The 24,911-nt window shown below is 40.0% G+C and overlaps 1 protein-coding gene across 1 annotated transcript; it reads right to left on the bottom strand.

Moving 5' to 3' along the window:
• Positions 1-7,008: 7,008 nt before the first annotated feature.
• Positions 7,009-24,889, bottom strand: Erp27 (endoplasmic reticulum protein 27). The gene is made up of 7 exons (XM_005331883.4): positions 24,156-24,889; positions 23,712-23,812; positions 21,796-21,933; positions 13,305-13,421; positions 9,652-9,777; positions 8,131-8,328; positions 7,009-7,728 (listed from the first exon to the last, which is right to left on the bottom strand). Exons 1-7 carry the CDS (start codon positions 24,295-24,297, stop codon positions 7,681-7,683), a joined length of 870 nt encoding a protein of 289 aa, XP_005331940.3. The 5' UTR covers positions 24,298-24,889; the 3' UTR covers positions 7,009-7,680.
• Between the last annotated feature and the right edge of the window lie 22 nt (positions 24,890-24,911).

Genomic DNA, 24,911 nt, shown 5'->3' with positions numbered 1-24,911 from the left:
GAGAGGGAGCAGGATGGGGAGAGGCTGTTTAGGGGCTACAATCTACAGTTAGATAGGAGCAAGGAGTTCTGGTGTTCTTTGGCACAGTATGATGAATATAGTTAACAATAATATGTTGTGTATTTCCAAATAGCTAACAAGTAGGATTGTGAATGTACTTACCATCAATAAATAATCTAGGTTTAAGGTGATAAATGTGTTGATTACATGGATTTGAACATTATACAGTATATACATGCATCGAAACCTCATTTTGTAATTCATACATATATACAATTATTGTGTCAATAAAAAATTATTCCACCTCTGACATTTATTTATTTATTTATTTGTTTGTTTATTTATTTATTTATTTATTTTAGGGCATTACTGGGGCACTTGGCCACTAAACCACACCACCAGCCCTGTTTTGTATTTTATTTAGAGACAGGGTCTCACTGGGTTGCTTAGCACCTTGCTTTTGCTGAGGCTATCTTACGCGCCATCCTCCCGTCTCAGCCTCCAGAGCTGCTGGGATTACAGGCATGTGCCGCTGTACCCAGCCACCTCCGACTTCTAAAGCACGCTTGTTTTCCTGTGGTGGGTTATGAAAAATCTAGATGTCTTAAATAAGCAAAACCTATGGTAGTCCTTTAAGAACTGAACGGAGAAATAACTCTGATGGGAGGAATAGCTGCTTAGAGAGGTGACTTCATTCTCAGGAAATTTCTCCATTCACTTGAACTTTCTTCCTTTTCATACAATTGTGACCATTTTGTTCCTATCTTAGAATCTCAATCTCTCTACAGAAGAAAAACAAACAAACAAAAAACCCCCTTTTTATCTTGAAAAATTTCTGCATATCTGTTGATGTAAGGGGTGTGTCCCTTATAGAAACATGGTCAGGAATTTGTAGAAGAGCCTGGGAATTGAATATCAGCTCCAAAAACAAAGCAGCCTTTGCTGTGGTTTGGGTCCTATTCTGGTTTTGGTGACTAAGAACTGTAACTAATATACGTCCTCTTCCAAATATGTCCTTTTTGAAATTCTGCTTGATGGTTATCACAGATTTCCTCATTCATTCATTAGTTATCTGAAGACAAAGTACTTAGAAGCTGAAAACATTGTTCTTAAAGCCGGACATTTTGAGAACCATGTGGAAATTGTGTTTCGTGACCTGAGCTTTCGGGAAACGGCTCATGCTGAGATACTAAGTTGTAATTAGAATCACACAGTTTGGGAGATGGTGAATTTCTTTTCAAGGAAGCCAGCCCAGAGGAACTTGAATATTCTGTAATTTGGCAAGTGGGGAAATGAGGTGGTGGAAAAACTAGAGGTTATAAGCTGATGACAGTTCTCAAACTATAGCTTTAGTAAATTGCCATTTTCACACTTGGTCTGGCTTCCATCATCCCATCCAGACTTATGGGCTACCATTCTTTCTCAAATGCCAGCTGGACTCAACAGATTCAATGATTCTCTGGCCCTTGAACCTCTTACCTTACAAATCAATATCACCTTATTGACCACCACCATTCTTGCATTTCACAATCATGAAAATACCTTACCACAAACCACCCTGCTCTTCCGTGAACACTGAACATTTCTACTTGTTGACTTAGACTCTTTCCTCTCCATCTCTGGTATATCATTAGTGGTGTTAGAGGGAAAAGAGATTGTGGAGTGAGGAGAATGAGTCAATCCAAGAGAGGAATTAGATCACAAGTGATTGTTTCTCATTTCCACTTTGTGACATGTTTTCCAAAGTGTGTTAGAGTGAAGGTTATGTGAATCACAAAGGAGTACCCTCTGGGACCAGTAGGATGCCGATGGTCACGTTGTGAGTGGTAGAGATTACAAGACAAGGCAGAACTGCCAATGTTTTTGATGTGTATCCATTTCCCTCCAATATTTCCTTCCCTGAACATTCCTTTTTGGTTATCAGCCCTAATATTATCACTGAACTTGTCTGAAACATGTCACGACATGGAACAACATCCCAGGAAGAGCTGGAGGTAAAGGAAGAAGTAGAGACAGAGGTCATGAGTTTGTAGGAATGCAGCTAAGGATGGACAACAGAATGGGTAGCAAGGAGAAGGACCTACCAGATGGGCTGAGGGGGCAGAAGTGGAACAGGAAGGTAGGACCCTGGTGACTGTAGACAATACAGGGAAGAGATATTTAACAATAAATGTGATAGGCTCCAAGACTTTTAGTTTGTATAAATGAGCATTATGGTCACCATTTAGAGGTAAACCTATCATCAGTTTTTGCTAACTCACTATTTACTAGTCAAGTCTTTGCCTTCTCTTTATTAAGTGAATGTTATCATCACGGATATATTTGAATATTGACTAAGTACATTAGAAATTCAGACCATTCTTCAGATTTCCGGTGAGTTTCATGTTTGTCCTGTACTGGGGAATCCTGGGGCAGAAAAGGAGTGGAGTCAACATTAGACTACCTGGGACTTGTTGTGTTCCCTGATGCATCTTTATCTGTAGTAGATAAAGGTGCAATAAGTGCTTGATGAAGGGATGAGTGAGTGTGAGAGTGAATGCTCCTGTACTTGTGTGGGAAGTTTGCTCCAATTGTGTTTGTGAGAACAACAGACTTTTCCTCTAACTCCAACCCAGTGAGGGTGCTATCTATTACTTACACACACACACATACTCATACAACTTCATCCTTTCCTCATTCTTTGGGGTAGCATTGGTGCAGTGATCTCAGCCCCATCCTTACTGTGATGCTGACAAAATCCAATTTTTCCTTCTGTCCAATTCCACTTTCATTTCCCTGGAGGTCCCCTCTATAGAGCACCCCTCCATAGACTTCCTACAAAGGACTTTAGTCCCATATTCTTTTTCCTGGGAAACACGACCTATGACAACATGCTTATTTCACCACAGATTGAATTATGTCAAATATATTCTAGATTTTCTTCCTTAAACCTAGGTTAACTCTATGTTACCATATTAAGACCAGTGGGGTCTATTGTAGGAATTGAATCCTGCTATTAAGACTTGGTATGATTATTTGGACAGTTAAACACTAAGGTCTCAATTCCACACAACTTTTTCTAACCCATAGAAGCAGCTTATCCCCCTCACCCTTCCCACACTCCTGATGATTCAGATTTTTCCTTGTTCACCCACAATAACAAGGACCTAATGGTTCCAGAATAAAAAGAAAAATGTGACCTATCTTAGAAATGATTTGAATAAGGGTAAATTTGTTTCAAATGCTCATAATTCACTTGTTTCTTTGTTTATAGACTACGTTTGCTCCAAAGGTTCAAAACTCAAATGATGTTGTTTAACTCCCCCCTTTTTCTATTCCCCAGGTCTCTCCATGTTAAAGGTTCTGCAGTTAGGAGCCATGGGTCAGATTCATGCCACTTCCTGTTTTATTTTTCTTTGCTTAGAAAACAAGATATTTTTAGAAAGATGAAATAAATAGTGCTGGTTCTAAATTCAATTGTGAAATAAAGTTTGTCCATGATGAGCCTCTTCCTTTTTTGTGTTGGGCTTTCCATTGTGGCTTCTCCTCCCCCAGCTCTGGGGACCTCCTCAACCCATTGCCAGTATCTTGCGTGCTCCTCTCCACAGGAAACTCTTCTTCTTTATCCAGATTTCTCTGTTCTGCTGCTCCCTGACCATGGCCCAGTCTAGTGGCGTCTATGTTTCCTTGTGATAGAAAGTTCTCTGTTCTACAGTTCATCACCCAATGCCAAGTTTACTCTGCCCTTAGGAGGCACCATTGCCTGCACATCCCCAATTGGTTAATAAATGTTTAAATGGATAGATGAGAATATGAATCAGTGAATGCTTTCCCATAACACACCATTCAACACCCAGTCCTACCTACCATCCACCCAAGGGCATGTGTATTAACCAAGGTCTGATGAAGACAACCTTCCTTTGTAGCATGACCCAACTAGGCACATTGGGAGAGGAATCTTCTGACAAATGGGTGCTAATTATATTAACCATGTGTTTCTTGATGTTTTCACATTTGGGGCCTTGCTGACCCTGGAGAGACCCGTCCCTTCCTAGAGTTAACAAGTTATTTGTTAGCACATCTTTTATATGCAAACCAACCAATCTAGAGTCCTTACCTTGACCACCTCCCTGTAGGACTCTCAGGACTTTCACACCTGGGGAGCTCACTATCTACCTGCCCTAACCACCCATGAATGGGTTTCAGGCAACTAAGGACAGCTCCTGTGTCTGAGAGCTTGGGGAAGCTATTCAAACCTGCCAGTCCTCAGCGTCTTACCCTTCCCTGCCCACTGCTTTCCATGGAAACCACAGGAGCTTTTGCCTGTGTTTCCCCCTTGCTCCTTCTACCTCCTGACCCACCCTGGTGCTTCTCATGTCCATTATATAACATGTTCCTTCCTTGGGAACTGTGGATAACAAGTGACCTTTTCAGTGGTAATTGTCTCCTGATCTGTAGGCCTCATTATACCTGAGTAAAAGGTTCATTTTTAAAACAGTTATTTCGAATACTCTTCGGGTCCAGCTGTGTTCCCCAATACTGGAAGCGTTCAGTCTCCACTGTAACTGAATGGAGATAATTCTCTACTACGTTATAAAGATTTCTACTTTGGGTAGAAGGTTTGACCTAACCATATAGAGTAGCCTCTTTTTCATAGTTTTACTTTCTGCAGCAGTCATGGTCAGAAAATATCGAATGGGAATTTCCAGAAATAACCAATAAGCTTGAAATAACTTGCACTGTAGCATATTGTTAGAGTTGTTCTATTTTATAATTAGCTATTGTATCATAAGTATATACATATAGGAAGAAATGTAGCATATTTAGATTTCAGTACCATCCATGGTTTCAGGCATCCACTGGAGGTCATGGAAAGCAAAACAGTGAACATTTATTAAGCACTTACTATCTGCCAAGTGCTATACTAAAAATATTAAATGCATCACCTTATTTACTCTCCACCTCTGCCCTCCACAACAAAAAGCCATTCTGCCAACAAGAAAACTTGAGTCTCAGAGAGGCTGTGTAATAAGCCAAAAGCCACACAGCTAAAAATACCACAGGTAAAACTTAAAACTTGTTCTCTCCTTTAAAACACCCTGCCCATGAGCTAATCCATTTAAGAAAAATCTAGGAGGAGGCCTCTCCTTTTCCATAAGGTCTGACAATTGGAGAAATGACAAACAGGAGAGGCAATAAAGTTTAATTTTTTAATTCATTCAGTTATTAAAAGATTAATAAGCAAACTTTATATGTGTCATCACCTTGAGCTCTCATAAAATCTGATGAATTATTGTATTATATTTGAACTGAAGTTCCCAAAGTCACAGAAGATGTGAAATTCAAACACAAACTTCCCTGTCATTGCTCTGAGACCTGCCCCACTTGCATGCCTTCTTTCTATCCTAGACTTCCAAATCTTTTTGCAAGTTTTATTGCATAACATCACTACTTCCTTCATACTTTAAAGCAAAGGTGCGGCAGCCTTGATAGTGAAAGTGAAAGTCAACAAGTGATTCCATGATCAAAAGTAGCTGAGATATGTCCAGATTTTCCAAGAACAATGCACCCTGGGGTGAATTAATATAGTCTTTGGAAGAAGTTGCCCAGTGACGGGGCTAGAAATTGTAGAAGTTTATAACACTATTTCAGATCCTTAGTGAATGGATGAGAACCTACAGAAATCCCTTCTATTTAAAGAAGTTCCATTCATTGGACACAATTCCCCGGTTCTTCTCCAAAGAACTGTACTGGTAATGGAGATAGGAGAAAACAACTGGCAGTTTTGGACAACTACAAGCTGAGAAGGAATCACTCAATTAAATACTTTAAACATGCAAATACACATATGCAATAAAATAATATATAATAAAATCGCTGTTGAATGCCATCAAGTAGCAAAACAGACTGTAGAGATGTTAAAAATCTATATGGCCAGGGTTGACCACAGGCATGGGGGCCTTTCTAGCAAAATAATTGAAAACGTAACTGACTATCAAGCAAAACATAATTCATGGGTCCTCCTGAAGTTTGGGGTCTGAGAAATTGAAGCAAGAAAGAGGAAAAGTTGGAAAGAAGGAGGAGAGAAAAACAATTTATTGAATCAAATAATTTGGAAATGTTAAAAAAAAATGATAAAACAATTGGCTTATGAGTACCAGACAAAAGGAGGCTGGATTAGAGGGCTTAGGAGCTGCTTGAGCAAGTCACTGAAAGTGTCTTTTGGGGATAGGACTGGGCAGCCATGAGGAATTTCCATGGAGATGGTAAGAAGAAACAGCTTGCCTGGCGGAGGACCTGGGCTGGGGGATCAGTCAAGACTCTGGCTCACAGGATGAAGGCCGCCTTCTGGGATTTGCCTATCCTAGGACTGTTTTCCAGCTTCCAGCAAGAGGCTGTTGGGGCCATTTCCTGCAGCCCTGGGATGGACAGATGACCCCTCAGAGCCCTTGGCTCTCATGTGGCTGAGGCATGCCATCCCCGGCTGCACTCACAAGCCACGGCCAGCTGCTGGCTCCCCACCCAGGGGCTGCGGAGTTTTCCCCACAGAAAGGAACAACCAAGCCTTTCACTCCCGGGTCCCTCACTTGGACGGGGCTGTAGGTGTACCTCTGCGGTTTTTCAGTTCTTTAGCACTTAGGCACTTTTCTGCAGAGCCAAGGGCCTTCTGGGAACAGTGGAGCATCTGTGTGTTGACAGTAACGACCTGTGGGCCAGAGACACTCAGCCAAACTCTCCCTCCGCTCCAGGAGCTGGACTGTACCCCTCACCTGCAGTGAGCCCCAGCCTGCCCAGCACCAAGTGCCCCCCTTCTCTCCCTCACTGACTTCCTAGCTCCTCTGCCACGTTTGTACCAGTTCTCACCAGGATGGTCTCGACCCACCACCCATCCACACCCAGAGTGAACAGTCACACGCATGTGGCTTATGGCCCGCTGCTAAACTGTGAGCGCTGAAGGGTGAGGGACACACGGCTCGGCTGGGCAGCTGGGTGTTTACAAAAGGTTCGGCCTGCAAAGAGATGCCAGTCTTCTCCTATAACATCATTGCCTTTGTTTATTAGACGGGTTGTTGATTTACATGGGGAATTGGGAATGCTAAACAAGCATAGAGTTTTCACATGGTCTGTTTATGCTGAATTCAGAAACTTGGGGACATCATTTAACATCTGACAAAAACACAGAAGAGTGCTTAAAAACCACCCTTTTGTTCTTGGCCCTGAGTCAGAGAGAGACGGGCGCTTATGAAGGAAGGTCGAGTTTCAATCCTTAGACAACCTCCAAACAGCAGGAACTATGTTGTGTGGATCATGTGAAGTAGACAAACTCAGTACTAATGATACATTAGAACAATTTCTCTCTAGGAATGGCTTTCCTTCATACAGGTGTCATAGGATTTCTAAAGCTGTCCACCACAGGTGGGCCTACACAGTATGAATGTGCAATAGCAAAATAAGTGAGTAGCCAGAGAGTAAAGGGAGTTTAAAAGAAAGAAGAAAAGCCAATGAGATTTTTAAGGAACAAAATGGAATAAATTCTTTCTCTCTCTCTCTCTCTCTCTCTCTCTCTCTCTCTCTCTCTCTCTCCATGTGTGGTTGAAAGTCCTGGTGAATGTGTTGTTTGGTCTCCCTCAGGTTTAAATGGCCTGTTTTTGTTCAGCATAAAGTAAGTATGTGGTAATAAGTGGAAATACCAAGGAGAAGTCAGAGTTCCACTTTTGGAGTTTTTTCTTCTGATGTTCGATTTTCTCTCTGAAAAACATCATAACACTGAAATTTAGATTTAGAGTTAATTCTTGCTTTAGACTTAGAAAACTAGGCCATTTTGATTACTTTGGGAAGTGCTAAATCATTTTCAATTTTTATCTCATGAGCTCTTTTATACGGGATTTTGATTCATTTCCCATTGATACCTTAAGCAAAATGGCAAAATTCCAAATTCAGCTCCTTTGAATATGCAATACTTTTCCAAAAATACTTTGTTAGTTCTATTCCCATAACTAGTTCTATTCCCATAACTGTTCCCATGAGCATCCCGATTCTGACCAGCATACACCCTCATATTCATTTGCTGTTGATCAGATCCAGTAGAGCCCAGAAATCTTATTCAGAAGGAGAAAATGCAAACTGTTTTACCTGAACCCTCACACTTACCAACAATTTCCCTTCTAGAAATCCATCACAAAAGTTTTTCACATGCTCTACTGTAACTTCAGTTATAGGCAGTGTATCCCACTGATCGTCAAAAGTTCGGTAAATTGCCAAAGCTGGCAGCTGAGACTTCTTTAGTTTGAAAAATGATATCACCTTTTCATTTTCCTTCATACCACTGTCCACCAGAACAAAGAGAATCTGCAGTTGAAGAAGTTTGAAAGAAAAAGCTCTATCAGAGGTCCTGGGGATAAACAGATTCTTTGTAATTGTTGTCCTTTACACTGATTAAACTTATGGTGTCATGTAAGTTAAATCTCAGTTTAAATCAAAATAAATTTTGTGTTGCTTTAGTATTTTATTTCTTTGGTCAGATTTATTTAATTTTGAGCACATAGAATTGGAAGAGATTTTATTGATTCTAAGGGAGGAAGTGGGGCCTACAGGTTAAAAGCAAAGAACAAGTTTTAAATTTTACCTCTGGTATATTTAGTTGTGTGGCTTTTGGCTTATTATACAGCCTCTCTGGGACTCAGTTTTTTTTTTGTTGGCAGAATAGCTTTTGTTTGGGGACAGTGTAAAAAGTAAATGAGGTGATACATTTAATATTTTTAGTATAGCATTTGACAGATAGTAAGTGCTTAATAAATATTAACTATTTTGCAATCACATTCCAAACCCCTTGTGGGTGCCTGAAGCCTCGGATAGTACTGAAATCTAGATACTACATTTCTTCATATACATATATTCTTTTGATATAATAGCTAATTATAAACAATAAAAATAGCTAATTGGAACAATTCTAACAATATGCTATAGTGAAAGTTATTTCAAACTTATTATTTCTGAAAATGTCCAATATTTTCTGATCATGACTGACCATCGTGAAACTATGACAAAGGGGGCTACTGTATATTGTTAGGTCAAACCTTCTATCCAAACTAGAAATCTTTATAATGCAGTTGAGGATCATCTCCATTCAGTTGCAGGGAATGCTCCCAGTGTTAGGAGAGCTGCCTTCAGAAGGGCAACTTACTTTATTATCGGCTGGTTGTCATGGTTAGAAAGGTCTCTAGCTGAGCAGCCTTGAAGTAGTTAAGTTTTATTGTTTTGGAGATATCAAGCAGAACTTCATGAAGGAGGAAAAGGGAAGAAATAAGTATTTCTTGGCTATCTAGTAGGTCCCAGGGCTCGATAGGTGTATATGTGGATGAGAGTATGGTGGGGGGTGTTAACAAATGGTGACTAGTAGGTGATTTTATTTTCTGTATCTTTATGTCTCTATTTTATCCCCATCTATCAATGCAGAAAAAATATCCTTAACCACTGTGGGAAAACATGATTATATAAGCCTTTAATGTTACCAAACATAACAAGTTTGATTTCAAATGATGCTATTTTTTTTATGACTCACTCTTTCTTGATTTCTGAAACATACTGGCTTTCCTTATTTATCTCTCCTTCCTAGCCCCATCTTTCTTCTGATGTTATTTATTCAAATGTCATGTCCCATTCCCAACTTACCTTTCCCTGGAAGAGCCTAGCTGCCTTCCGGTATCTGTTCATATTCTCGGCGTACTCTGGAGATGCTTTGCTTATCACCAGGAGAAGATGAATCTCAATCATGGTGTTAAATAGGCCAAACCCAGTCTGGCAAGTGTGTTATAGTAGAAAGAGAGAAAGGGGGGGGCATTAGTGTCAATGCAGTGAATGGTAACACAAATGCAATTGGCCTCCAAGAGAGCTCTCAAAAATCTCCCCATCTGTTTTTTTTTTTTCCATGCATCAGTGTAGGTCCCTCTTTCCCACACTGCATAGGTTGGATGGAGAAACCAAGAGGATATTGTAGAAATGATGGAGTGTGACTTTGAGGTCATAAAAGTCATCATGAATTCTGCCTTGCTCTTCCCAATATCCCTCACTCTGGGGAAAGCCAGCCACCAGTGTGGTGCACTGAAACAGCCCTATGGACAGATTCACAGGGCAACAGTGGGGACCAACTTGCCAGCCACATGAGTGAGCCCTCTTGAAAGAAAATCTTCCAGCTCTACTCAAGCCTTCCAATGACTGCAGTCCTGACCATTGGCTGCAAACTCACCAGAGATGCTAGAGCAGAAGCACCTAGCCAAGTCACTCCCAGATGGTTGACCTACAGAATTGGCATGAGATAATCAACATTTACTGTCTCAAGCTAAAATTTTAGAGTAACCTGTTACATGAAATAGACAACAAATATGCCATGAAACATATCAGTCGCTTTTTTTTTCAACTCCTTTTCATGTTGCAAAAGGAACACTTAAAATATGATTCTTGACTACAAATTAGTTGAGCATACTTATTGAATATTTATTCTGTGCAAGGAACTATCTTCAGCTTTTATTCTTATAATAACTAATTGAATCCCTAAGATCCTGGTTTTTCAAGTGAGAAGACTGAGGCAGAGATAGATTAAATAGCTGTAAAAGTTACATAAATGATGGCTTGGGATTCACTTTAGGCAGTCAGGTGCTAGAGTCCAAACTGGCTGGATCAGAATCACCTGGAAGAACCCCATGCAAATCAATTTAACCCCAAGTGTGGTGGATCCAGTCCACCTCAGGTCAACATGAAGGTGAGCTCTGCAGGAAACCGGAAGCATTGATCTTATTTGCTGATCGGCCATTCGGCATGAAGTTGTCAACGACTTAGGGGACTGAGATAGCCACTAGCTGGATAAGAAGGGGAGAGGAAGGGTGAAACTGTGCTATTGACGCCATTCATTTCACTTTCCCAAAACTGTGTTGCAAATCTATTTTAAACAAACCCCATTGCTTTCTACCTCTCCTAAATACAGAAATCACTGCTATAAACATCAACATGTGCATGATAAGAGATTGGCCCCTCAGGGGGCCAACAGGCGGACAAGGAAGGCCTATGGAGTTTTTATCCTAAATACTTCTCCTTGGCATTTTAGAAAGAAAATGTGTTCTTCATTATTGCTGCTGACACAAGATTTTACATCTGGGAGAACAGATGATCAATAATTGACTCTTGTTTTAAATGTGTGTGTATCCAACTTCCTAAAGCAGAGATGGAGGATAATTTTTGGAAAGAGTCAAGAAAAAAAGTGGAGTCAATCCTGTCTTAGCAGAAGGGATTGGACAACAGAGGTGATTAGTGGAATCTGTGATTAGTGGCACAGCCTGGTTTTTCACCTTGAAGTCATCCACATGTTATTAAAAGTGCATGGCAGGCCAAAGGTATGGCTGTGATTTTTCTGCCCTTTATTACTGGTGCAAACTTCTGCAATACCAGTAGAAGACAAATAGCTGTAAAAGAATGGGTAGCTTTCCAAATGAGAAAAAGAAATTTTTTTTTTTTGAGAAAAAAGTCACAATAAAAATTGAACTTGTTTCTGTAAACAAATTCTCTCCTGATTTCTTCTTGAGATGATTAGCCTCCAGTAATAGGGAACTTTAAAAAGATACATTATTACTATGCAAGGTGACAGCTGGACCAGGCTGAGAGCTCAGGCAGGACAATCCTTGCCCTGCCCTGGCTGGGCAGGATTCGAGCAGGCTGGAGCCATTTACCTTGGAAGTGAAAGTTCACTTTTCTGGGCCTCTGTGCACCCCTTTTAGCTGAATAGACACACAATCACAATGACCTAGGCTAAGAATGTGTTCTTCATTATTGCTGCTGACACTGTGATGTGTGTGTGTGTGTGTGTGTGTGTGTGTGTGTGTGTGTGTTTGGAATCTTGGCCAAAGTGGAAATGGAGTCAACACTCTCTAAAGATGGTGTGAGAAGTGGATGTGATTTTAGTCAACAGGAAAAGGGGTGTTTCCTCCTGTGTGGAGCAGTAGAAAACCCACAGAATGCACTCAAACAGACCCAGCACGAAAAACAGGGTAAGTGCAGAGGCTGTCTCTGAAGTTCAAGTTACTAACCTAATGGCTCTAGGAGGTTACTTAGCTTCTCTGAACTCCCACTTCCTGTATTATAAAATGGAAATAGACAAGATGAGCTAATGTTCTGCCTTAAATTATGTCTTCTTAATTTACTCATTGTGTGACATTTGGTAATGTCATTGGGTCTTGAATGTTCTCCTCTACAAAATTTCCTCCCTTTCACCTTAAACAATCAATTAAATGATTAAATAAGAATTAAGGGAGGATTAAATGAGAAAATGAGTATGAAAGGGCTTTATAAGTTCTGAAAAAAATAATGTGTGCATTAGGAATTGTTTCTAGAGTACGCCTAGCACTTCTAAGTTGATGTAGGTCACTAGAAGATGAAAGGCAGGACATGTAAGATAATTGGATAAGCTGTAGAGTGTGAGAAGGCCAGAGGATGATCTGGAGGGTCGGTTGACACTTTTCTTCATATTGCTTGCAGCATGTGACATCAGAGGAGGACAAACCTGGATGCTGAGGCCCCTGAAGATTCAGACAATGCTAGTCAAAATGCGGTTAGCATGTGGTTCCAACAGGAAATGTTAGCGTCCATAAAGAGGTACACACAGAAAATAGGAATAGATGTTTGAAAATTTTATGTTGCTCTGGCATGCAAATATGTGATCAGTGGGCTTATTTGTTTATTTTTCTTTTTTGAGACTTGGTTTGGCCAACCTACCTGGGCTAGCCTCAAACTTGAGATCCTCCCTGCCTCAGCCTACCGAGCAGGTGGGATTACAGGTGTGCAACACCATGTCCAACTAATCGGCCTTATTTTTTTAAAGTGCATTTGTCTAATAACTTACTTTTATTTTATTTTATAAAAATATGGGTCACCAGTGCTTTAGGGGGAAAAAAATCGACCTTCTGTATGAATTGGAATCTAACTCAAGAAATGTGATCTACAGCGTTGATCAGGATATGGAGGCAGCAAAACTCAGAAGGTTTTTGAATCAGTCACGTAACTTTGCATTTTGGTTCTCTTTCTTATTAGTTGTGTGATAAAACATTTGACTTTTCTGTCTCTGTTTCTCTTTGTTAAATAGGGAAAAGTCCATCAGTCCTAAAAGGTTACAGTATGAATGTTAATGTAAACAACATACAAAGTTTTCAATTAAGGATGGTTACTTCACATTCCTGGTTAAAAAAGCAGAGCTCTGGGAGGAGAGGGTCTCTGCAATGAAGACAAGTGCCCTCCCTGACACGAGAGTTTAGGGGGCTGGCCCCAGGGACGTCGTTTACCTTAGTGTTGTATTCTGTCACCAATCGAAGGCTGTTGGTCTCAATGAAAATGCTTAATTTGGCAGCTTCCATGTTTTCAACTTCTTCACCCTCTAACTTCAACTGTTCATTATCCACCTGGGAAGCACAAAGAAGGATCTGGTTGTCACCATTTTATCTTTTTTTTTTTTTTCAATAATTGCTAAATATTCTTAGACTACTATGAAACCAGCCTCCAGTAAAGTTTCGAAGACAGACAGAGAAGTGAGCCAGGAGGGTTTTCTGCCCTTGAGCGACATGTTTCTTTTTTAAAGATTATTTTTATGTAATGCAATTACTGATATATTTAATTATGAATTTTCCATTGGTTCTGCCTGTTCCAAATTCTACTTTTCTTCGTTTCTGGCTCAGTTTTGAATTGACTGAATTTATATTATCCCTCCACATTTATTTTATTTTATTTTATTTTGGTTTAGAAGCCACACAAGTTTTAATTATTCCTTTAGGGATTACTGGCATGCATTATACAACATGAATTTTTACATATTAGAATCTAATATTAATTGGCTATTCCATCCTTATCTTGACTTTAGAACATTCTCATATAGTTTATCTTCTGACTTCCTTTCCTGACCACACAGTTGACTTACAGATGCTTGTTTTGTGTTTGAATTATAAATCTCACAAGACATCATCATGATTATTATGTAGTTTACACTTAAATTTATGCACACATTTATATTTTAGTGTTTCTTCATTCATTCCTGTGTTTTTGAGCTTCTACAAAGAATGTTACCACCCCTCTGCCTAGAGAAAACCTTTTAATATTTTCTTTAGTATCAATCAACTCTTGGGTGACAAATTCTCTCAATTTGGTTGTTTAACATGTGATTTATTTCAAGTTTGTTTTTGAAGTCTGTTTTTGCTGGTGGTAGAATTCCAAGTTGACAGTTATTTCCCTTTGTGTTTGAAACAATGTAATGCTCAGTATTTTGTGTTCTATTATTTCTAGTGAAAAATCAGCTGTGACCTATTTCTGTCCTGTCGAGAGTACTTGGAGGGTAGTCTTTTTTCTCTAGTTTAAGATTTTCTTTTCTTTTGCGATTTGGATCTTATACTAGGGCATGGCTAAGGGTGGATCATACACATTTCATGTGTATACAGTTGTATGTGTATAAGTGTTTGTGTGCATTTTTTCATGATCACCCTAGTCCAGTTTCGAGGATAGAGATGATTTGTGTCTATGCTCTGCTGAAGTCCACATGAGGGCTGATGTGCTTATGATGTATCCTGGCATTAGGTAAAGATTTTGGGATCCAAAGGAGATAGTAAGGAACTTTTAGTAGATTTATTTCCAACTTCCGCTGTGGGGCCTGCACACCAACATTTATTCTGTTGTCCCTTTGAGAATCTCTCAAAAATGCTGATAAATGTCTCATCCTTAAACTGTTTTTTTTCCCCCTAGAACTAGAAAAAGCCCCCAAGATGGAAAGCTGCACCCAATATTCTTAGTTTCCATCTTCTAGACCTTGGTCTAGACATTTTCCCTTCTTTTACAATAACCTAGTTGTAAAAATTATCTAGCTACCTGGTCCATTTTCTCAGATTTGTATTTTAGAGTTCCACTATCCTCCGTGCCATAGTTTGGATCTGGAATGCTCCCTGAAGGTCCCTGTATTGAGAGCTTGATTGTCAGCCTGTGGTGCTATTGGGGGTGGGGGTGGGGTGGTGGGGTGGGTGGGGGTGGTGGGGGTGGTTTAACCTTTAGAAGTTGAGGCCTAGTATAAGAAAGCTAGGTCCCTGGGAGCATGGCCTTGAATAGAATATTTCTTCCTGGACCCTTTCTGCTTCTCTCTGCTTCCCAGCCACCATCTCCGCTCCATCACATGCTCCCTGCCATGATGTGCTGCCTTGCCACTGGCCCCAAAACAGCAGGTTAATTGATCATGAACTGAAACATCGGCAATCATGAGCCCAAATAAACCTTTACCCTTATTAAGTTGACTGTCTTAAGCATTTTGTTGCAGTGACAGAAGGCTGACCCACACAGGTACATTAAAAGATAGAACTTCATAATTCTAGTTCTTGTTTCCAGATTTTCCATTATCTTCCCTCAGTCTACTTCTGCCCATAACAACATAAGATAATGCTTCCATTGCCCATAGCAACTATGCATATAGATAAAATCACCAGTGTCAGCCCCTGAACAATTTTGTGCATTTCCTAAAATAGCTTGGGTTGCTTTAGAGATCCCTGGGCACCTCTTTATCCCTTTTCCCTTCATCTGTTATTTTATATGAGCTCTACCCAATCTGATCTTGCCTTAGTTGAAAATCACCCTTTTATTCAAGATACTTTTTTCCCAGTCTACCCAACAAAATCAGAAACAAATTTCACTTTAGTTTACAGAGGAGAGAATTCAGGGGAAGGGAAATTTAAGTCCCTACATAGTAAGAATCCAAGATTAATCTTTACTGTCATACTGGTGATGACCCTTATTTTCTATTTTTCATTTCTTTTATTTAAGTTGATTCTCCATTGGGCTAATTAAAGGCAATATAAACTTCTGAAAAGCTCAATGTTCAGGTTAAGATGACCCATAGGGTTAATTTTATTAATCCTGGATATAATCTAGTCATTCTCTTATAACCCATTTGTTCTAGAATTATTCATTGAGCACCTGCTATACGTTTGGCATGCAGACTCAGATTGCCACCATTCACTTAGAAGACCAATTAAGTGCTTTTTATTTTAAGACCTTTGTGAAATTTAAGTTTATGAAATAAATACTACAGAAAACGTTCTTATTTCTGAAAAAGATTTTGAAAAAAGTCATCCAAACCACAGAATATTTTAAAATGTGAAGTCTCTGTATACATAACTGTTTTTCTTTTTTTTTCTTTTTTTAATTGGTTGTTCAAAACATTACAAAGCTCATGACATATCATCTTCCATACATTTGATTCAAGTGGAAACATAACTGTTTTTAAATTCACAAAGTTCTAAGTAGATTACTTGGGAAAGAAAGAAAAAAGCAAGAGAAAAAGTCTGGGATGGAGACCTTACCCAAATTTCTACCCCCATCCCTACCCTGAATTATTAAGAATGAGTGAAGAAATAAAATGAACACGCAGAAAAACATGGACATTTGAGGCTCTTCTGGATCTTTAAGCTGCTGAATCCCGGATTGCCAGCTGGCCTGTCTCCTTCATACTTAAGACTTTGCTATTGCAACCACCAAAATCATCATTATTACAAAAACAATCAGGGCCCTTTTAATATCAAATATGTCTAAATGCTTCCTGATTATTTTTCTAGGAAATCTTAGGCCTGGCCCCTGAGCCCCAGCTGACCTAGCTGTGGGGTGGGCCAGGAGTCCCCTCCCGCTCCCTTTTCCAGGCAGAACTTCTCATTTCCCAGAACAGGGAGAACAGGAAGCCCTGGTTACTCCAGGTGTTTCTGAACCTAAGGAATGCAGTATTGGGAGGCAGAGGAGGTGAACTGATGATAACATTCCCTAAGCAGAGAAGGAGGTTTAATAAAAGCCACCCTCCCGCAGTCTCTTGGGTTTGTCGTACCTCTTTTAACAAAACGTGTCCAATGACTGCATTATTTTTTAAACTAATGAACTCTGGAACATTTATGTGTAGGGTTACTGGAAACAACATTGGAGCAGAAAATCTGCCTTCTGTGAAGATAATTATTTGCATAATGCACTGGAAAGAAAATCTGACCCTGGAACCAAGAACATTTTTTAAAAATATACTTCTCCAGTGTTTGGAAAGAATTTTACTTAAGATAGCCTATTATTTTTTTCTTCACAAGAAAAGGGATACAAAATAACAGCAGAGCAGTAAAATGGGACGGTTTCTAAGCATTCCCCTGGATTATCTGAAGGAGATGTTTTTGTTTTGTTTTACGTATTGTATTATCAATTGTTCCTTTCCTGTTTTTTTGCTATTTCAGTAACATTTGTTTGAATTCCTTTGGGTTTCTCTGACAACACAGCTTTTCAGAAAATGTATTAAAAATCATCTTAGTTTACATTCAGTTAAATACCAAGGTATATTAAATACCTTGGGTGGCAGTGAAAAAAATAATTTGTTAAACAGTTGCCCTCATGCCCCTGGGTTTATTTTCCTAAGCTGCTCATCTTACTGCTAGTGCATATTTTAGAAAAAATGTTTTAATAACTTGACATATATTGCTTCATGCATTTCTTATCAGTTTATTTTTATGCACTAGTTCCTTCTGATTCTCTTTGCCTGGTAAGTTACATTTCTTATAATAGGCACCCAATACATAACTGCAAGAGGAATGGAGAATGACTTACTGTGCTTCTTTTACTATCCATTGGGTCAAAGTTAGGCTAATTATATTTTTAAAAATAGAAGTGACTGAGAAGAGCCAAAGCAGGGGAAGCATTCAAATAATATCCAAAGTTCCATTTTAGGACAGATGCATTCACCCCAGGGATTTCATCTGTGTTCAGGAAACAGTAAGAATCCTTTGGGAGAATGTAGAGGTCTCTCTGTTGTCACACAAAAGACAGACTGTGGCCCCCAACAGCCCTGTCGTGACATACGGCTCAATATTGTTCCCTGAATTTTACTGAAACTAAAAACATTCATCTAAGTCAGCCCTATTTTGGAGAATGATATGTTCCATAAATACAGCTTATTCTGGCCTTTTATTTCTCCTATATCTTAATCATCTATAATATCATTAGTTTTTCACTTAATCATGATTTCAGCTTATCTTTAAATATGTTCTTCTAATCGAAAAAGCTGTAAGTCTAAATTCTGAAATTTATTTACCAAAATATATAAAACCTAGATTAAATCTTGAGATATAATCCTGGCTTTCGACTGATTAGTGACACAGGAATCGGAGAATGGTTTAGGAGAAAGTAGTTGAAAAGAAAGGTATGTGTTACAGAACAAGGGATATTATAGTAGACAGAATCCAGTGTGAAAATGAGGGTTTTCTTTAGGGTTAAGTGCTTTTAGAAAGCCTTGATAGCATAATAGAAATGGTATGATTTGAGATCAACAGTGCTGGGTTTGGAATCAGACATCTGTTACTTTCTAGTTTGGAAACTTCAGATAATTGAATTTTTCTTACTGTAAATGTAGGGATAACAATCTTCATCAAATGCTTGTGAGAATTGTAATAGAACCAATCATAGATTAGACACACACACACACACACAACTAGCAAACAACTAAAACATAACAAACTGTGGATCTAAGATGAATGCAAGTACCAGAAAATTTGTGATAGGTTTAAATTTCCCAAATCCTAAAATTTTAAGGGGTGGTGCCATCACCACCCCTTTAAAAAAAAGTCATTCTAAATTCCTGAACAATAATCCTTTTAAAATGTGTACTAAATTTTTGAAAGAATAAACTGAGAAAGAAGTGTTTATCTAAAAGCTGGCACCACATAAGTCGAGCCTCTCCCAGCCTGGCCAGTGAAGTGCGCAGGAACCACCGTGTTGGTTTTTGGTAGGGCACATACATAATTGGGCCCACAGAGGTCTCAGGAGTTCATTTGGAGTAGGTCCATCACTAGTGGTAAAGAAAAAACAGATGCTAGGGAGGAGTGAAAACCTCTGAGAAGTCATCAAGGGGCTTTACAAAGACTAAGTTGTAAACAGAGCTCATGTTCCTGTTAAAGAGTGTGAAGCCTGGAGAGAGAGCAGTTGGAAGCAACACCTGTGTTTTCCTTCCCCGTGGGTGTATCTTCTGAAGGCCCTTAATTCAGGCCTTCTTAAGATCTACAAACAAAAAACGGGGGAAGGAGAGCCTGTGGAACTGAAGTTGGTGAGGACTTTTGCATTGAAGGATGACTCTCAATGGTTCGATGGCAATGGGAAAGACATCTGCCTCACCATCCATGTCTGCCTTCACAACGTTTTCCACAATAAGGCTGGGTTTCGTTCTGTTTCTCCATAGTGACAGTATAGACTAGCAACTATCGTGCAAGTGGAAAAGTGGCTCAAAGGTGCTCTTGTAGCCTCAGACATACTTTGGGAGGTGAGTTTGGTTTCTCAAATGCTTCTTCGTACCTTTTAGGTGTTACAGGCCTGTGGATGTGGAATACAAAGATGAGACATAGAGGGATAAATGGAAATAGAGACATGGATATACAGAGGAATGCTTAGGCTGATTTGGGGATTCCAGAGAGGCTCTCTGAAGGACAGTATGCCTGAACTGATTAACCTGAAGTATGAGGAGGAGTCAGCAGGGTGAGGCCCGGGAAAGGGAGTCCTTGAGCTAGAAACATTCTGGGCAGAGGGGACTGGATAATCATCATGTGTATAGCTGGGGACTGAGAGAATAAATGCCAGGGTAGAAAACTGCTAGAAAAGGGACTAGAAAAGCAGGTGGTGGCTCTGTCACAAGAGGCCATAGGTAACATTGAATATCTTGCAAAAAGTGGGAAATGTTGAAGAAGTTTTAAGAGAGGAATGCCTTGGTCAAATTTCCATCTTAAATATGCCATAGTGGTACCAGTCTTGAAAACGGATATGAAGCAGTAAAAGGTGATCAGTTAAGAAGCAATTACAATCACAATGAAAATGATGCTTGGAGCCTAAATGGAAACGAAGTAGGAAGAGTGGAGTAATATAGATTCAAGATAGGAGGTACAATTGGCAAAAGAGAGAAAGTGAATGAACATAATCATTCAATAAAATAGTGTATTAGATGGGGGAAAATGATTTAGCAGGTGCAGACAATAAATTCAATTTTGAGCATGTCAAGAGTATAGTGCTTAGGATGGTATAAAATGGTTATCTTCAACGAGCATTTGAATCATGAGAGAAGTCCATGTCATAGTTAAAATATCCCAAATCCTCCACAAACACATCATGGTCAAATATGAATTAGTTTGCTTAAGGAGAACATAGACATTCATTAATCTATTCACTCCTATGCTCATTCTCTACAAATATCTCATGAGCTCCCAGTGCTGCCACAAGGCAGACACTCTTTTAGGCTCTGTGGATTCAGAAATGAACAGACCATCTCTTGCCTTCACTGAGCACAGATTCCATAACCTAGACTGAGAAGAGCATTGGGTCAAGAAGTAGTATAGGTAGAGGAAGAGAGGGCTCAGGAAGACTAAGAGAAGTGGGCTCTTAGAAGTCAAGAAAGGAGAGAACACTGAAGACAATGTCAACCAACACTCTCTATATGGCAGAAATGTTGAGCAAAATAAGACTGAAAAAGCATTTTTGCTTGGCCACACAGAGGCTGGGCTGACCTGGGTGAATATAGCTTTCATGGAGCCATGGGGCATATACTACACAACAGTGCCCAGCTGAAAGGAAGTCTGAGACACGGAGTATAACATACTCTTAAAGGAAGTTTGAATGAGAAGTGACCATGAGAAAGAAAAGATGGCAGCCACAGGGAGAGAAGGGCATTGGGTTCAGAAATCTTGAAAGCTCTATCCTGGGCTCTTGTTCTCATTTCAGCATACTCTTGACATCTTTACTTTGACATTTCACCAGGTATTAAAAATCAACAACCAACTAAAGCAGTAATAATCCCTATTTCTGCATATGCTCTCACTATTCCTGGACACCCTGGCTTTGCACTTTATCATCTTTCTGTAATTTTGATGTCTATTATTTGCTGATCATTTACTTAATCTCATTATCTAGACATCAATATGCTTTTCTTTAATTTTGACCTCTCTACAGACCCTTAATACCTACCCAAATCGCTCTCTTTTTATGCCTACCGATTCATCCCACCCATCATTTCTATAACAATCTTGCTAAAACACATTCCTGTTCATGTTACTCCTATGATCTAAACGTCTTGGGGCTTTACGGTGCCAACCAAATTTAGTATAACCAAATTAAATGGTGTTCTAATTTCTCCACAGTATGTGTTTAAACGGTCTTCTCTATTTTGTATTACTTTCTGCCTAACATGTACCCTGGAATCCAGTCAAATTGGCCTGGTCATTGATTTCTAATTGAATTCGATTATTTCCCCCTTGGCCATATGGGTTTTTATCTCTCCTTGACATTCCAGTCCAGTGCTGTTCTTCATATTTATTTTTTCCAGAATTCCCAGTTTTTGTCCCTTGAAGCTTGTAACACTTTATAGTCACACTGTTTACATTGGATACTTGAGTATTGGTTATAATCTATACTTTCAGATCTATGAAAGCAAAGATTTTTCTCCTTTTAATTTATAGATGAAATAATTGAAGCTAAAAGTGCTAAGTGAGTCGCCCAGCATCTGGTGGCCGGTGAGCCACCAAGCAGCTCTTCAGAATCCTGTTTCCCAATTCTCACTTGAGTCTTCTTTCTACTTCATCACAGCACCTGTTTGGCAACTCTTGGTTGAGTCACTATCCTTGTCAACAATGTCCCTGAATCTGGCACCAGCATTAGTGTTAAAGACATAGAGTTCTTTCCAGTCCCACAAGTTTATGAGCCCACAACCTGAACAAAACTTGGGAGGAGGCTTAGGTTGTCCACCCAACTTACCAGACGAAAGAGGGAAATGGAGTTCCTGGTGATGTTGTAGTGGGCCAGGACCTCAGAGTTATTGCTGATTCCAAATGACACATCTTGGAATTTTTGCACCATGCTATGGAATACAGACACTACTGGTATTTCCAGATCCTAAAAACAAGAGGAAAAATAATGCATAGGGATTATTTTTGAAGGAGAGAGAAAAAGAATAGAGAAGTAATATGCTCACTCAAACCAGAAGTCATAGAATTAATTTAGTGTTTAGTGAAAAAAATTATCCTCTAGAACATAGGCTTAATTTGCAGTGGCATTTTGAGTTTTCCAGGAGATGGCAATTAATAGGTTACTACTAAAATTGTGGCTAAGCCTGGGATTTTTGTCTGGCCTTATCATAGAGCTGAAGATTATTAGTAGTCAAGAGGCTTCAAAATCAGAGGCCTGTGGAATTGGGCTATATTGACATTGATTACTTGAGGAGACAAATGTTTTGGAGACTATTTGTGGAGAAAAGAGGAAATGCAAAAATAAGAATTAGGTGCTATCAAAGGGGCCAAGAAAAGAATGAGTAAAAGAAATGAGAATGGAAGCTTAGAAATTTCATTAAGAATGGTTTGTGTAGGATATGGGACAACAGGTCCCTCTTTTCAAACCTCTTTCCTGAGCATGAAGCTGTGTGCTTTCCTGAGCTTTGTGCACGAAGATACCTTTCACATGTCCAGCTCGGCAACCCAGGGGTCAGGGAGCAGGGAGGTCACTTCTGAGTGCTGAAATGGGCATCATGTCCCTGCTGCCACACAACGTTTGCCCATAGCAGCTCCAGGTGATGAACAGGTATGAGTGTGTTCTACCCTGCATCTCCCTTGGCTGAAGGTGATATGCAAGGAGAAAGAAGATGGCTAACTTAGCATTTGGGTTCAAGTACAGGAAGTTGGTAGCTTGCTCTTCTGAAAGGCCAACTAGAGTTTGGTAGAGAGTGTGAACACTTGTTCACCCAGGCTTCTTCCTCTTTTGTGATCTGCTCTTTCCGATGGAATTGCTCAAGGATCCAATGATGGCCTCTGGTGGCTGTTTAAGTCATTGCACACTCTTCCTATCTTTCTGAGGGTGGTTGTTTCTGTCTACGTCTCTCTCACTACTGGAAACTGCTCCTTGTCTTCCCTCCACAATGCATCTCCTCACAGCTGCTCCCGGCTGTGTACACCACGGACAGGGTAACCCTGAGTTGGGATCAACGAGTGGAAATAGGCAAGAAGGTCTGTAGTGAGGAGAGTTGGGGCGGGATCAGCTGTGGGAATTGCCAGATGCCGCCACCAGGGATGAAGGAGATTGCTGGAAAGATGCCCTCTCATTACTGGCTGCTTTGGTTGGTCAAGCAGCCAATCTGGAAGATGGAGGTTAATACCTTCAATATATCAAAGTCATCATTTTTCAATATTTCAGAGAAGGCAGAGACAAGGAAGAATGAGGGTCTACCAAGGGAAAGATTTTAGACAGAGGTAGCTAACACTTTGGAGCTTTGGCACACATAGAGAAAGTGTCGCCTGTATCATAAAAGGTTTATGCTTGCTTCTGCCTGTTTCTATGAGAGAATAGACAAGGGCATTTAGAACAAGAGCAGGGTTTGCTTCAGGTTTTCTTCCTGCAGATACTAACTTAGTTTCCAAGTATCTGGGGACAAGGAGATCCAACCAACAGACTCAGAACTCTTTGAAGCAAGTAATGAGAGAGACCTAATGTGGAGACTGAAAATACTGTAAAATTAAAAAGTCTGAATACTGTAAAATTAAAAAGTCCGAATTGATAAGCCGATTCTGGGCCCCACTACTTCTAAGGCATTGTCATCTGGACAAGAGGCCACCACCATGGCTCCTTGGAAGAAAAAGTTGCCTGGCTCATGGGGACACAGCAAGAGCAATATGTGGACAAACCTGGAAGAAGCCTACGATGGCCACCTCAGCAGCAGAGATGAATTCCTCAGCAGCTGGGACATCTGTGAGCCATATAGGTCCCTGGGCAGTACCAGGACCATCTAGAGAGAGAAGCAAAAGATGTCTGGATTCTGAGGTAAAGAAGCAGCTTTGTAATTGCAACTCATCTAAGGCCAAGGAGATTTTAATTTCTTGGAAACCTGTTACCATTCCAAGGCTTTTTAAAAAAAATCTAACATATGGAAGTGACTTCCCCTTATGGTCACTCTCTGAAGGATTCTGTTAAACTTCTCTTTGCAAGGCAACACACATCTTTATCATCTTTATCCAGCATATTTTTGGAAAATTTTTCCAGGTTTAGAAGGAAAGTACCCAGAGAGCTATCACACTCCCCTCCCTTCTAGAATTTTTCCCTTATGGTCATGCAAGCGCTTTCCATTTTACCTGAGGACTCTTCAACTTCTCCAGCAACTTCTGGGGCCAGTTCACACGTGAGGAGAAATAAGAGTAACAGGCATCTGGAGCAGCTGGCTTCCATTGTTCCTCTCCTGCTCCAACCCTGGACTCTGTATTTGGGGATGCCCATTCGGGGCAGCCCACTCTGTGGTTAACTTCCTGTGCTTTGGGAACTTTGCAGCTGGCTCTAGGGGAACCTTCAACTTCTGAGATAAATGACCATGTTTAGTGACAGGGCCTCAGAATACAACCAATCAGAGTCTGACAGGTTCATTTGAATAAAAAAGGTTATGTACTCTCTGCCAAGTATTGGCCTAAGCACTAAGAACACAAAGATAACTATGGATCCACCCAAGCCTTCCCAGCTGAGGTTGTTCATGGGAGAGATGGACACATAAGCAGATCGGTTAAATATAAAATAGAAAGTGATAAAAAATAGAAAAATCCATAAGTACCCTGGTTAAGTAGGATTTTTACCAGCAACACAAGAGAATGATTAGTCATGGAGAATTTCAGGAAGGGAAAAATAATTGTGGGCAGAAAGGCATGCTGGGACATGCTGGCAATAATTCTTTCTACGATAAGCAAAGCACCCGAGTATTGGCTTCATTTTGTAGGTGACGGGAACCTACTGAAAAGTCCTAGGCATGAGAGAAACTATGTTTGGTTTGGCCCACAAGTGCCTATGGGAAATCCAAGATAAAATTTCCACAGGCCTTGTGATATATAGGTCTCAAGCTTAGG

This window comes from Ictidomys tridecemlineatus, chromosome 6 (assembly GCF_052094955.1).
Source record: "Ictidomys tridecemlineatus isolate mIctTri1 chromosome 6, mIctTri1.hap1, whole genome shotgun sequence".
Lineage (NCBI taxonomy): Eukaryota > Metazoa > Chordata > Mammalia > Rodentia > Sciuridae > Ictidomys > Ictidomys tridecemlineatus.
Note: the sequence above shows the minus strand (reverse complement) of the source record. Positions and strands in the feature narration are given on the sequence as shown.

Coding starts and splice junctions, on each gene's coding strand:
- Erp27 (XM_005331883.4), bottom strand. CDS start 24,297: ATGGGCATCCCCAAATACAGAGTCCAGGGTTGGAGCAGGAGAGGAACA. Junction 23,813..24,155: donor AGAAGTTGAAGAGTCCTCAG/GTAAAATGGAAA, acceptor TTCTCTCTCTAG/ATGGTCCTGGTACTGCCCAG. Junction 8,329..9,651: donor CTAGGCTCTTCCAGGGAAAG/GTAAGTTGGGAA, acceptor CTTCAACTGCAG/ATTCTCTTTGTTCTGGTGGA.